This window comes from Hippopotamus amphibius, chromosome 5 (assembly GCF_030028045.1).
Source record: "Hippopotamus amphibius kiboko isolate mHipAmp2 chromosome 5, mHipAmp2.hap2, whole genome shotgun sequence".
NCBI lineage: Eukaryota > Metazoa > Chordata > Mammalia > Artiodactyla > Hippopotamidae > Hippopotamus > Hippopotamus amphibius.
The window spans coordinates 139,029,019-139,044,409 of NC_080190.1; the positions used below are offsets into that span (position 1 = coordinate 139,029,019).

General features: G+C 41.7%; 1 protein-coding gene across 6 annotated transcripts in view; it reads left to right on the plus strand.

Moving 5' to 3' along the window:
- The window catches only part of GRHL2 (grainyhead like transcription factor 2), a 175,059-nt gene that overhangs the window by 129,688 nt on the left and 29,980 nt on the right, over window positions 1–15,391 (plus strand). For all 6 annotated transcript variants that reach the window (XM_057736476.1, XM_057736481.1, XM_057736477.1 and 3 more), the window contains 3 exons: window positions 4,486–4,573; window positions 5,663–5,802; window positions 10,184–10,215. In XM_057736476.1, the coding sequence (XP_057592459.1) occupies window positions 4,486–4,573; window positions 5,663–5,802; window positions 10,184–10,215 (260 nt within the window). The remainder of the gene's footprint in view (window positions 1–4,485; window positions 4,574–5,662; window positions 5,803–10,183; window positions 10,216–15,391) is intronic.

The following is a 15,391-nucleotide window of genomic DNA, read 5'->3' on the forward strand; positions in this document are numbered from 1 at the left end:
GAGGAGCTGGATACAAATCCAGGTCAGATTCCAAACTCATGCTCCATATATCTTTAATTAAGCATATTAAACATTAAGAAAGCGTTTTCAAATGATGTACAACATGGAATTTTTTAAGGTACATATGGGAGGACATTTAAACAATTTGAATTTCTTATTTTATTCCAGAAGTTTTAAGGAACATGGTAGAATACCCCTCTGTGAATCTCCTTCTTAGAAGAGAGGAGGAAGATTAGGAGCAAGGAGAGAGGGAGGGAAGGATGGAATGGAGGCCCTGGGCAATCCTTTTACCTTTATGTCATAGTTGGAATTGAAAGTAGGAAAGAGAGGGCTTAAGGGATGCTCTTATAATTATTCTTTTCAAGTGTTGATGTCATAAATACTAAGAATCAAAACAAAGCAAATATGCAGAATAAATAGTGTTGTATTGTTCACCTATACCCTAGAATAAGAGGAACTCTAGGAAACTAGTGATGTAAAGAGTTTCTAGTGAGTAGTTTTTAGTTTACATGTCCCGATGTTGAGGGTCAGGAAACTCATAAGGAAGAAAGCTCTTGGGACAAGCAGGGTGTATTAACCTTGACTGCTATTTATTTTTCTGATAAGCTAGATACAAAATTTCTTGCTGTAATTTGTCATCATACTTGTAGCTCTGATTTCAAAATCCAGGCAAAACTCACTCCGGGGAAATTAAAAAGAGAAAAAGTTTAATCCTTGGACTTTTCAATTGGGTGGGTAAATGCAAATGATTAATTTGAATTATCCCCTAAAGCAAAAGAATTAATAGGTATTTCATTTGAAAACTGTAAATTTCCCAGTCACAGTCTAGAGTTTTAAACAGATGGAATTCTGTACTATTTATAGTTCCCCAGCTTGATTTCTAATTAATGCACCTGTGAGATTGCAAATGAAAATAAAGGCCTTCTCTACCTTTCTTTGATATTATGATACTTCTATTGAAGTACATATGTTCATGAATCTAAAAATCTAGGATCTGCTATATGGCTGTACCTATATCAGTACTTATGTCTATATCTTTATATCTGTATTTATATCCATATTTCCACTATCTTTCTTGAAAAACAAGAACTGTATTACTGAAAACAGCAACTATATATTGCTCAAAGTTTGAGAATAAAACCACATTCTCTTAAGAATTTTTTTCTTTATTCTTTTTTTAAATTTTATTATTTATTTATTTATTAATTTTGGCTGAGTTGGGTCTTCACTGCTGTGCTCAGGCTTTCTCTAGTTGAGAGCAGGGGCTAAGGGGCTACTCTTCCATGCAGTGCATGGGCTTCTCACTGCGGTGACTTCTCTTGTTGCAGAGCACGGGCTCTAGGTGTGCGGGCTTCAGTAGTTGTGGCACAAAGGCTCAGTAGCTGTGGCATGAAGGCTCAGTAGCTGTGGCTCGTGGCCTCTAGAGTGCAGGCTCAGTAGTTGTGGTGCACAGGCTTAGCTGCTCCGTGGCATGTGGGATCTTCCCTAACCAGGGATTGAACCCATGTCCCCTGCATTAGCAGGCAGATTCTTAACCACTGTGCCACCAGGGAAGTCCCTCTTTATTAATTCTTGTTTTGAATGATCTTGGAGGCAATGAAGATTGGAGATTACAGAGATTATGGAAAGCTAAAGATACCCCTCCAAACTACCTTCTTAGCCAACTTAAATCGGTTAAGGTCACATTCTTAAAATAAATTTAAGAGAAACAAAGTGTCAAATAAAAAAATAAAGATAGCCATCACCTCTCAAGAGGTGGCAGAAGTGATCACAATATAATCAGGAAATCCTCTGGCATATTTTTTTTTTTTCAAATTTCACACTCCATAGTGAACATATAAGTGGGGGAAATTATTTTCAAATGATAAATTTGGTGTTTGTAGAAAATTATACTCTTCTGGAAGAACTAGACTTTTTTGCACTTTAATGAGAGTAAAAAGAATATTTTCTAGAAGCTTTGGGTCACAAATAATCAAAGGAAGGAAAGGAATTCTTGAAAGGTCATGTTCAAGGATGCTTTCTCCATTTTAATTGAATGTATCAAAGCTGCCCTGGGTCATTGTGAAGTCAAAGCTTTATTTTAGATATGAGAGCTGTGGTTCTCCTAAGTTTGGATACTGTCAAGATTGTTCTGGTGTGCTGATATCTGGGCCTTCTGGGCAGGAAGCTTCTTACGTAGATGTGGTACCAAGACTAGGCTCTATGGAGAGCTACTCTATATTTTATGTTAATCCTTCGGGTTTGGCATATCAGAGAATACCTGTAAAATAATAAGCAGGTGACTTTATTTCCCAAAAATTGACATTGAATATATATAAATCCTGAAACATTAATTTCAGACCTTTTACTCATAGCAATTGTACAAAATAAAACACTAATTTAAAAATAAAATTGCTTGACAAGCCTTGGGGTGTGTCTTGGGTGAGTTGTAATTTATGTAGTTGAATTTCCATATTTCTACCTACATTAAATACTATATTGTACAGAACTTCAAACACAGAAAAATGTCTTCCGTAGACACAATAAAAATGAATATTAGAGGCCTTTTGCTTATATTTCACACCTATCTGAACAGTCATGTTTGTGCATTTAACATTATTTTCTGAAAATATTATCTGTTATCTAGGCAAAAAACTGTACAAAACCTTAGTATATATCTTGAAGAGATTTCCAAAGGAAATATTTCTATATTTTACCTCCTTCTTTTTTTTTTTAGTTCCCTGACCAGGGATCTAACCTGTGCCCCCTGCAGTGGAAGTGTGGAGTCTTACTGAGTTTTCTTTTTCTTTTTTTCCCTCCTTCTTTTTAGGAATTTCTATGGTTTGTAAACATCAGTGACAATTCAAAACTTGAAGCACTGTGAAATAATTATTCCCTTTTGGTAGTGAGAAGTTTTTTGACATAAAAACGCACGTTTAAAATATCTGGTTAAACTATTTTAATTATCCAGACCTTACCTGTGTAAAGCTCTTAGAACTCACCTGGCACAGAGGAAGTGCCACGTCAGGACTAGCTGTTATCACTCATTCTTCAAGAATTAGCTCTAAGCCATGTCCTTTATGATGCGTGTCTCCATGCACCACACATCCCTGTTGGGGCATGGCTTTATTTTTGGCCGGAATTGGGAATCTGCTTTTTTTTTAAAAAGCCAATTCAATAAGAAAAATCTATATTTCAATGTTTTCATTCAAACCATTTGTGTGTCCTTTTCTGTGAATCGCCTATTTCATGACTCTTATCTATTTCTTTACTGGTATGTTAGTTTTTTTTTTTCATTTGAATCATTATTTATGTTATTAATGCTTTAACACTTTATATGATATTTTGTTGCAAGTATTGTCACCAATTTGTCCTTTGCTTTTTAATTGATTTGTGTGTGTCTGTTTAGCAGAATGTTAAATTGTATACTCTCAAATCTCTCGCTTTTGTGTGTGATAACTTGGGGGCAGTTTCTAGGGGCAGAGGTTGCTGGCCAGTCCATACTTTACTATTCCTTAAACGTGCTGCCACAAAGGGCAGGAGAGCAAATGCAGATCTGAAATCTAGGGGAGGAGTTTAGGCTGGGGGTGTCTATCTGGATGTCACCTCTCTAGAGCACCATGGAAATATGGGTGTAAATGAATTCTTCTGCCACAAGAATGGAGAGAGAGAAAGGAAAAGGAAGCTGTGTTGGAATGTCTGTATTTGGGGAAGGAGAAGAGGAAAATGAGTTAGCAAAGCTGATATAGAAGAGTGACCCAAGAGAGAAGATAATCAAAGAATCATGGAAGGCCAAGAAAGCAAGAGACATAAGGTGATGGTCAACTGGTTAAGTCGGAAGGATTTGGCAAGAGAAGCCAATGAAAAAGTCAAATTACAAGGAACAGAGGAGCAAAAAGGAAGCAAATAGACCAACTTCTTTTCTATTTGGTCAAATGAGCACCATCTCTAAGAACATATGAAAATATCAAGGTGAAACCCCAAATCATATTTGTATGTACAAAATGACCTTACACCCTGTGTAGTTTACTTATGCCCTCCCTCATTTCTCCTACCGTAATGATTTTTTATAGTTCCATACTAACGAGCAAAGGAAAAGCTTTACAGGGAATTCGCACTCAGCTTGAAAGCCGCCTCCATGCCCGGGAATGACGTTAGCAGGCAGATGCTACATTTTGTTCTAATCACTGAAATCACTTAACCCGTTTCACTGGGATAGGGAACAGGGTCTGATCTTTCTGTAGGGATTCAAAATTGGAGTTACGTGGGCAACATACCAAGAAAGGGGGAACTCTGGGAAGAGTGGGATCCCTTGGAGGTCAGCAATGTAGTGTAGACTAAGGAGCAGTCTTAGCCTTCAGAACGGAGGCCAGACCTCGCTGGAGGGTGGAAACGGGGCTGCCTGGCTCTCCTCCCCATGTTTTGTTTCTTGTCCCTGTGACTTGTGTGCAGACAGTTTCTCTGGTAACCTGCCTAGCATTGTCTGCATTTGTTTTTCCCTGTCAGGGAGCAGAAAGAAAAATCCGAGACGAAGAGAGGAAACAGAACAGGAAGAAGGGGAAAGGCCAGGCCTCCCAAACCCAGTGCAACAACTGTGAGTGTGGCTGCGGAGGGGTGGTCTTTGGCCGGGCCAGGTCCACTGGGGAATGGGTGGAAAGAAGTAGGTTTCAGGTAAAATATGGATGTGCAAGGGATGGCTTGCTTTTCCCTAGCAGTGGAGATGGGGTGAACTGTCCCTGTGAAAAGTATGAGTCAAAAATTATCCGCACTCTGGCTGTAGAATTTATTTTAATTAACTTGTAGAAAAGATGAATACATCATTTTTTGACATAATCTCCTTGCTTTTCAATACACTTTGTCCATCTGTCAACAAACTTTTGTATTCCCTCATTAAAAAATGTTTTAGGCTGAGCTTCGAGCCACGAATGCACTGCTCTCTTCACTTCTTCCTCAGAAGTGAATCTTTGTCCTCGTAGGGCTGCTTTCAGGGGACCAAACAGGTGAACTTCTGATGGAGAAAGATCAGGACTACAGGGAGGATGCTTTAACACCTCAAAACGAAGTCTTTGCAGATTGTCGACAGTGTGGGCAGAAGTGTGTGGACGTATACACCCTCAGACCACAAAAATGAATCACTGCACGCTGCTCTTCTTTCGTGCAAATCACAAGCGAGGCATCCATTTTTGCTTGCACCACAGTTACAAATGAACTGATGTAACACGTTCACACCTGCACAGCAGTGACTGGGGAGACAGTAGCCTTGAGCAGAAAGCGTTCATAAAACAGTGTGGCCAACAAAAGTTTTAATATACCTGGAGTGCGGATAATTTTTGACTCACCGCATAAATAGAATCACGTGATCACAGTGTTTGAGCGAGGAGGCACTTTCTAATATCAAGGAGACCAACATCCTCCTTCTCCAGACAAGGAATCTAGGGCACAGAGAGGGACAGACAGGCACAAGGGAACTGGAGCTCCCCCTCAGGAGTGCTCACGCCAAGTCCACGCTCTTTCTGCTGGTTTGGGATGGGAGAGGGGAGGCGTTTAAAGTGTGTTCACATCTGTGGTGTTTCGGAAACTTCATAGGAAACAATCATGAACTTCAGCTAAGACTAGAGATTACAGGTGAGAGTTCTTAGTCATTCACAACTCTCTCACTTATGGGTTTTGTGATTGTGTCCAGCCTCTGATGGGAAGTTGGCGGCGATACCATTACAGAAGAAGAGCGACATCACCTACTTCAAGACGATGCCTGATCTGCACTCCCAGCCCGTCCTCTTCATACCCGATGTCCACTTTGCCAACCTGCAGAGGACAGGACAGGTATGGCCTCCCAGCTGACATCCACCTGCCATCCATCCACTGGGCTAAAATATAACCCATGCATTCAACAAAATTCAGCCACTCCCTATAGAAAATGGAATTTTATAGAAAGGAATGTCTCAGGAGAGGAAACTGACTTACTAAGGTGAAGGAGAGGGTGAGCTGATAGTAGTGAAGTGTTGACAAAGCCATGAAAGAGGAAGAAAGTAGGAAGGCCGATAACCTGAAAGAAAAGTTTCGTTTTGTTAGTTTTGTCGTGTGGGATCCACCTGATGCAATGGAGCTCCATCTAATGGTGAGAAATTGAACTGCACCCATAACTTTAGAAAGTTACACAAGAGGAAAAATTCTTTTTATTACATAAAACTCTATCAACAGTTTTTCCTTAGTAAATTAACAGTTTCCATTGAATAGGTAAATACTTTCGCACCAAGACAAAAATGAAATTGTAGACAAGCCTTTTAAAAAATCATTCCTCTCTTCTGGGTGTATCTACAAGTAAAATTATAGACGTAATATAATAACATAAACATCCAATAATCAAATCATTATGGTAGCTCAAGTTGAAGAAATATTATGCAGCCACTAAAGTTATAATTATAAAAACTATGTGGCAACATAGGAACTCATTATGATAATGTTTGGTGAAGAAAAAAGTAGAATACCCATTTACGTCTATACTGTGATTCCAAATATATGCCTGAATTTGAACAAGAAAAGCTGCAATACTTGATGAGTAGGGCTTTAAGATGGATGATTTTTTGTAATGTCTTTAGTATTATTTATTTTATGTTATAAATTAAAATTGTGTGAGAAAATTACTTTCCCAGCATTAGCCAGAATTGTCTTTTACCAAACCAGTTGGGTTTAGTGACTCTTGTATTGATTAGTTTTCTTTTAAACGCAAAGTCCTCTGAGGAGAGGTCTGTTGAGAAATAGGTGCTTAATGACACATTCAAGTTTTTCTTCCATTCTAAAGTGTTCAGACACTTCTTGGAATTGACTTTAGTCTAAGAGCAGAAATCATTACTGGCTTAATTTTTTCCTGAGACTATTTGTCCCCATGTCACTTCATTGTGTGTATGAGATGAAGCAGTTGTACAACCAGGGCTTTTTAGTTGCTGTTCGTGACACAACACGGCAACAAAATACCCATAGCTTTTTCCTTAGCGTGTGTGCTGCTAGAATTTAGCATTCCCATCTTGTCTTACTTGTTGGATAGGAAAAGGACACGAAGAGGAAAGGAAGAATATTATGGTTTCTTAAGTTATGAGTGCCAGCACCTATTTTTATTTTTGTTTTTTAATTCCCAAGAACATGGTGGTGATTTGTGTTTTTACAGTCTTTGTAAATACATGCTATTTTTTTGAAGCTGGGTATCCATACCTTCCAGGAGAGAGGGGATGATTGAGTTAAATTGCACCTATTGTTTACTGTTGTGACTCTGGCTTCGGCGCCACGTCGAAGCTGACAGCCTGACCTGTTCTCTTGGCAAGATTTCTCTGAAATACACAAAGCTGTAAATGAATCCTAAGAGGAAAAGTGACCGAATCTGGCTGCTCGTGACTGTCAGCCTCCTGGCCTACTTGCTCCCTCTGTGTCCTGAGCTGGGCTCCTAGCCTGTGACTGAATCAGAAGGAAAGTGTAACCTTTATGTTTGTTGGTTTCAGCAGTTTGCAAAGTAGCCCAATCAGCATCCCCCGGGGCACTGGCGAGGTTAAGTCCTGCTGTCTGGGGCTGTTCTTGAAGAGCCTCAGGCTTCCCCTGTGGCCTTGCAGTCAGAGTTAAGGGGGTCAGATAGGGAGCCTGCCTGGGCTCGGGGCAGCAAAGGAACACAGTCTTCTGTGCCCTTGGAACAATGCATGAATATCCTGCGGTTGATCAACTTGCTTGGCTGAAGGAAAGGAGCGCCTACTGTAGCTGGCTGGAACTTTAAAGGCTGCTTTTTCTTAGGAAAGCTAGGAGCCTTGGTGGAGACAGGAGGAAAGGGGGCAGTGCCTTGATGTTAGAAGTGGGCATGGGACCGGACTTGGCTGGCTTCGACAGGCAAAACGAGAGCCAGCTGTGGCCGATCAAAAGCTGGGCCAGTTTTACCATAAGGGGGCAGGGGTAGGGGAGGAAGGCAAGTGTTAGTGTGCAGCTTAGTAACCACTGCAGCTGTGAGCCTGGTAAAATCAGCCACGTGGCAGCCCTGCACAACGGCAGAGGAAGCAGCCTTCTAGCTTCCACGGGCAGTGAGCACCTCAGCTATGATCACCCAAAGATGTGGCCTGGGGAGCATATTTCCACTGTCAGCCCACATGTCCCCTGCTCCTTCATTATCTCATCAATTCACTTGTGGGTTGGAATATTCACCAGACGGTAATCAAAAACTCGTGTGAAGTCACGGATCTAACGTGGAGGCACTGTGGAGATCCTCATTCTCCCTCTCCTCACACTAAAGTCCTGATATTCACTGTGGCTTTTGTTGGGAATGCCTTTAAAAAGAAGTGACAAGAGGAGCTTGGGAGAAATTGTGGGATGCAGAGGCATCATCCCACTGGATAACGTGTACCTGGCAGGTATCAGCCTTCCTTAAGGCACCTGAACCCAGGGAGGACATCGCTCTTCCCTCACACCCTCAAGAACCGTCTCTCTACTTGTGGCTTGTAAACCATCTCCACCGCAGATCACAGGTGCTCTTGATAAGAATTCAGTTTCCCAAGTTCCATTCCAGGTCTTTCAAATTAAAATCTCTGAAGGGGATTCTGGGAATTTGCACTTATGAGAAGTTCTCCAGATAGTTTTTATGCACTTTAAAGTTTGAGAAACACTGTCTAAAAATTAAATTCGTGCAATAAGCCCTACAGCCAACCAGGAGGAAACAGTGGGTCATTACATGTGAGCAGGAGAAATAACAGTGCAAGGAGGTGATAGGGACAGTGCAGTAGAGGCTGCTCAGGAGGTCAGAAAGACATTTAAGAGAAGGCTGCTTCCAGCTTTGGGTCACCAATCACCTTTACAGAGAGCTGTCCATTACCCTGTCAGGATAGTGAAGTAGGGCAGATGTATTATGCCACATTTAAATCAGCAAAAAACAAGCCAACATCAGGAACTTTCCCCCAAAATCCAGTTCTGTGTCCAGTGATATGGCCCAGGCTCCCTTGCTTATGTAAGTTACTCTACTTGCATCTAGATAGCCAGTCCCATTACCAGCACATCCAGTGCGCTGAGGCCACACTGAAACTTGGGGTGTGGGAGCAAACGTCTTACCTTCATTGTTTTCAGTTTAAGAAGAAACAAAGTATGCAATACAACCAGAGACATTAAAATGTTTAAGAGGAAATAGTTCCCTGTGGAAATCCGAGCTAATGACTAGGATTCCCGAAGAGTTTCAGGTAACCAGCTTTGTTTTATAACTGTTTGGGCTTGGCAGCATCCCAGAAACTAGCAGGAGGCTTTGAGAAAGTTTGCACGGAGGGTGTCAGTCTAGACACAGCTGTTTCTCTCCCAGGTGGCTGCGGCAGGGCCAGTGATGAAATGGACTAGAACCAGAGGTGACTTCTGAAGTTAATGTGTGAATATGGGATACTAACTTTGAGTATCATTCTTCACCCAAATGGAAATGGTCCTGAAGCACATAGTTAAAGCTCATGAAAGGCCCACAATTAATTGTCATAAATAATTGCATGAATAGGACTTAACATACATGGCAGATCGCCTCTGAATTTCCAGAGTTGCATAAAATAATAAGGATGCTTCATAATGTCTTTAAATCTGATTCTGCCTGCTGCCATGCCGACCACCTAAAGAAGCCTCTTTTCCTCCTGGCCAGAACACCTCCTAGAGCTAAATGACCTTTCCTGGCCTGAAGATAATTGATTCCTAGATTTTTGTGATCGTGAGATGCCTGGGTAAGACAGGTCCCTTTGGGGAATAAACAGAGGCCTGAGGTTACTGCCGTGGAAGCTTCTTGCTCCCCTCCCTTCGCCAGAGCACACAGTCTGGAGTCAGCTGTCCTGTGAACTGGATGGGATTGGTTACTCACAGGCCCTGCTCCAAGGCTTTTGTAAACAACGATTTTTAGATCTTGCTAAAATTTTTCCTTAATGTCAAAAGCAAGATTTGGCTTAGGGCTATAGGTAATCTGATCAGACTGACTTGAGCTAGAAATAATCAGATTTCCAATTTTAGTTCCTCAAAATCTAAGAATTAACCCTAGGGAGACTGTGAAGAGGTTAAATTTGTATTTCCTTAGACACATGCACAGCATCATTTAAAAGATTTGTCTTTTGTCTTTTTTTAAGAGACAGTGTGATGCTTTAGGAAAGTCTGTGCATGACATAATATATTTCCATTTCTTGTTTCTGACCTACAGTAAGTCTCTTGTTTTGTTCCACAGGTGTATTACAACACAGATGATGAACGAGAAGGGTAAGACACTCAGTCTCTTCACTTAAACACCCGAAGTCAGTTCATGTCAGTAGAAATGGGTTCCAAGCACAGGGTAATGGGGCAGGGAGTGGGGATGTCTTCTCAGTTACAGACTCAGAGCTAGCAAAGGCTTGACTGGGGATTGTCTGGGAGCAGACTGGGGAATACCATTTTCCTTCCAAGTTTCTCTTTATCCTTCTCTCCTTCCTATGATCTGCCTTTGAAGAACTAGCTGTTTTTTTGAAGTGATACATTTCTTCGATTCCACCCTTTTGCTGATAACTTGGTTATTGAAATCTCTGGCCCCAACACAACATCAAGCTGAGCTTGAGGCGGGAACCAAGGAGACAGCCTGTCCTACTTTTAGTGCTACCTGGGCCCCCCTCACACGCCTCCTGAAGCCCTCACTCTGGGGAGTGAGTCGTGTGGACTAGGGGTGAGACTGGTTTGGATGGGAGCTGGCCAGGCTGAGAACCTTGTCACTGTCCTTAGGATGTAGGGAAGAGAGGGCTTATATAGGGGCACTGAAGGCTCCCAGTGTCTTGCATATCAAGTCTCTGCATAGTGCTTTGCTATTCATTAACTCATTGTGTTGACTCCTAGAATTTTAGAGCCAAAAAAGGAACCTTCAAAGTCATTTAGCTGACCCTGTCTCCTAGGCAACGTAGCACAATATACTACATCCTTGATAGATGGCCAGCCAGCTTCTACTTGAATGTTCCCAGTGATGGGAATATTCTGAATATTCTACTGTGTGAGATAGCTCATGACACTGTTCAGCAGTTCCAGCTGCAGAAAGTTGGTCTGCTGACCTGATGTCTTCTTTTGACTAACACCCATTGGCTCTATTTCTGCTCTCTGGGTAAGTCTCAACCTTTCCTCCTCATTCAAATATAGTTTTATCTCTCAGCACCTTAATTCCCCCTCCAGGGGGTACCACCAGATTTGTTAATAGTCTCCTTAAAATTGGCTCTCAGAAATACACATGTTCTGAACCACATGAGCTGGAGATTATATTGGGATAAGTTTTTCTTACGACCTGAATGCTGTTTTTTTCTTAAAGCAATCTTGATCTGTTGGGTTGGCCAAAAAGTTTGTTCGATTAATCAATACGTTGTTCAATAAAGTTCTTGGTAAAAATGAAAAATGTGTCTTTTATTTTTACTTAAAACTGAGTGAACTTTTGGCCAACCCAAGACATTCATTTTTCATCTATGTAACAGTACTTATATACAACTAAAATCTTGGTTTGCATTAATTACATGTATACAACTAAGCTCTCTATGCTTTCAGACCATAGTCAAACCAAGGCTTCTCTATTCTTATGCAATTAACATATTTACTTGTAAAACATTTCAAAGTGAAATAAGTGGAGCAGATATTCTTGAGCTCATTTCCTAGAGCAGAGTTCCGTGAACTATAGCCTAAGGGCCAAATCAAGGCCCACCACTTCTTTTTGTACTGTCTGCAAACATTTTTAAATGGTTGAAAAACCCCAGAGAATAATGTTGCATGACACTTGAAAATTATGAGATTCAAGTGCCCATAAATAAAGCTTAATTGTTACACGGCCGCATTAATGCCTCGTGTCTTGTATCTGGCTGCCTTGCGCTACAACAGCAGAGCTGAGTGCAGAGACACTGTTGTAGTTGCAACAGAGACCATCTAGCCTGGAAAGCCTAAATATTTACTTTCCAGAAAAAGTGTGCCACCCCCTAAAGGATAAAGAATCTCAAACGAGCCTAATAATTCCCTAGTTGGTTAGGAGCAGAGCCTTGTCCAGGATCTGACCTCCAAATTCTGAGTTCCAAATTTTCTAAATACGTAATTTGATTGTTCTTTTTATCTTGGTACAGAGGTAATATATTCCAGTGGCGGGAATGAACAGAAATGATTAGCACTATCAATTATAATCTGTTGTTCACATAGTTTACAAAGGACAGGGTGGCGTCATGGAAAGAACATTGACCCTGAGCTGAGGAAGCCCACATTCTCCCCCTGGGCTGCTGCTCGCCCATGTGAAGCCTGGGGCCGCCTCCCTGACCTCTGCGCTTCGGTGTCCTCCGTCATAAAATGAGGATTTTGTATAAAACAATCTGTAAGATCTCTCATGAGAAAATTGAGCATTTATGAGTGAGAAATGCCTGCAATCTAATGCTCCTGCCTGTGCAGGCCACAATTATGAATCGACCTCAGCCTAACTTTCCTTCTTTGCAAGTTGGCAACATTTAGGCGGCCAGTTGACCTACTCTTACCTCTTTTGGCTTTGCCTTTCTGTAAGAATTCCCTTTTTTTATTGCAAAATCATGAGGCTTGAGGCCCAAGTCTCTTACTCTTACCCATCTTCTAATTAAAGTTCAGTTGAGCAGTATGGGTGGCCTTGGAGCCTCAGTGTTAATACACAGAAGGTACTTGGCTATTGTTACGTGTAAAAATAGTAATCAGCGTTCTCTTGGATACCTTGGCTAGGCACTGCACTAAGTGCTTTACGTGGATTATTTTATTGGATTCTTCAAAAATTCCCATGGGGAAGATGCTATAATTGCTTCCACTTTATAATAAGGAAACTGACACTTCAAGAGATCAAGAAACTTGTTCTAAGCTGCATAGCTGGTGAGTGATAGAGGCAGGACTTGAACCTGGTCTAGCTGCGCTCCCATCACTGCTTTTAGCCATCGTGCCCTATCACCTAACCCTCTTAATTCTTGCTATGTGGCTGCCAAGGAATCATCGAGAGACAGGCCCGCATCGTGATGGCTCTCTGGCCTTGATGAAGGCACAGAGTTTGGATTTTTGGATCCAGGTTGTGACAAGCCTAGATGAGTGTAGCTGGCAGAGGGGGTCCGTTCACCCAGCCCTGAGGAGAGCCAGCTTCACTGGCATTTGCTCAGCCTTCATCAGCTCAGGACCGTCTGGCCAGTTCTTCTCCCTCCCTGAGGGCATACATCAGTATTAAAGCATCTACCTGAGTGTTGGAGAGCATCATCCCCACAGCCACCAGCTGGAGGACACAGCCCTCCCAGGCACACCGGAGCCCTCTCCCAGCGACTCCAAAGCCAGAGTGGTGGCCAGACGTAGGAGGTGTTCATGAGGAGGAGAGCTCTTGAGCCTGAAGTGCCAGCAAACCTGAGTGCAATTAAAGAGAGAAACTAGAGGAAATTCAGATGAGGTGGGATGGGGTGCCATCATCAGCTAAGACCCAAACTAGACAAAAAGAGGGACACCTGTTTGCTCCTGCCTCCCTGTCTAGTGGTAAGTATTTGGGGTGCTGAATTTGGGGGTCACAGACCCCATGCAGGCTTGTTTTCTAGGCAGGGCTACAACAGAAACAGAGGCTTTTGGACACCACCTCTGAGCAGCAGGTCTCTCGCTGCATATCAGAATCAAGCTGGGGAGTTAAAAAAAATACTCACATGCAGGGACCGTCTCCAGGGATTTTGATTTAATTGGCGGCGGGGTGCAGCTCAGGCATGGGGACCTTTTTAAAGTCCCCAGGTGATTATAGTGCATGCCAGTGTTTGAAAACCACTGCTCCAGAGCCAGTCAGCCATGATTTGAGTCTTGCATTGATCTTACAAGCTGTGTAACTTAAGATAACAACTTTGGGGGGGCCTCAGTTCCCTCATCTAAAAATAGTAAATGTTAATACATACCTGCTAGAGTTATTAGAAGCATTAATATGTAAAATGCCCTGATATGTGGAAGATGCTTTCAAAATAACATGGCTATTGTTATTGTCAGGGTTCCTTTTCAGGCCCTAAATAAATGATACTTAATTAAGAAATGGAAGAGAGGAAGATAAAGAAAAATGGAAGGAAAAAGCCAGACAAAAAGAATTTTCTGTAGAGCTGAGCCCTTAACCAAGGACTCATGAATGGCTCTTATGGAGAAGAGGGAAGGTTCTTACACTCTCTGAAATAATATGTAAATTGATATGCAAATATCATGCATGGTGAGAAATTCTATTTCCATGATCTCTAGGGATCTGGTCTCCATCTCCATCTGACCTTTGTTTCCAGGAAAACCCTTCTTGCCTTGATCCTCTCTCCACACTGGTCCCCACAGAGGTGCCCCCGCTCTAGTCTGCAGTGAGGTCCCCTCAATTTTAGCAGCTCTGTGGCTTCTGCACTGCATTTGGGGCACAGAGATTCTTGGCAAACTTGGGCATCCTCATGTTTGAAAGACAGTGATTTCCCTCCAAGAACTTGCTATTGCCTTGATGCTGCTTGGAACATTCAGACTGCAATCCTTTCCAAGAATTTCTCTTATTTTTGCTTCTTCTCAAAGGCATGCCACTATCTCTATTGGGGCCACATTGTATAAGCTCCTCAAAGGCTGAGCCTTTAGGAAAATAAAAGCCAGAAGAAGGCAAACGTTGGGCAGGGCAACTCTGTAATTTGGTTCCATCCCAGCTTGGAGAGTTAGCCCCCCAAAGCAACTTCACTCATCAGCCTCTGAGTGACTCCAGCAGAGGGCCCTGCCTTTCCTCAGGAGGGAGGGGTTTGTAGATGCTGCCAGACCAAACCATGAGCTTGGTTACAGTGTTACTGAGAAAGAGGCAGTTCTGGGTGGTCATCTCCCACCCAGAACACTCTGCCCAAAATTCAATACCCTTTGGAGAAGTTAGAGATTATTAACCAATCACCAATGAGTACATGTAATCAACGTAATATTAAACCTAAGAATTCATCACCCTGTGTTCATCAGCACAAAATAAAAGTTCCTCTACAATTCTGCCTTTTTCTCTTAAAGGAGCAATTTCCTGGAGAACCAAGCACTTTTTGTTGATAATTGTCTCAGGGATGCTAAGCAAACCATGACATGTAGGATACGGTGGGCTATGTTTTACCACATATACATGGATATAATTTGATTACAAACATAAGGCAATTTTCCCAATTTCCCAGGGAGAATATGAAAACATAAAGCTTCGGGGCCACCTTGAATAGGTAAACTTTTACGCATATAGCCAAAAGAATCAATTGATCTATTGACACTTATTTTATTAATTGAGTTACTTTAACATGCATTTGAAGAGTAACATATTATATAATTTAGAAACATCTATCACATTTTATGAAACTTTTATTCAGATTCTTCACAGTTCATGACATCTGTATCTTTCATATCACTAAAGTTACTTTTTATGTCATCTCATACTGTTTATCAAGGCAAT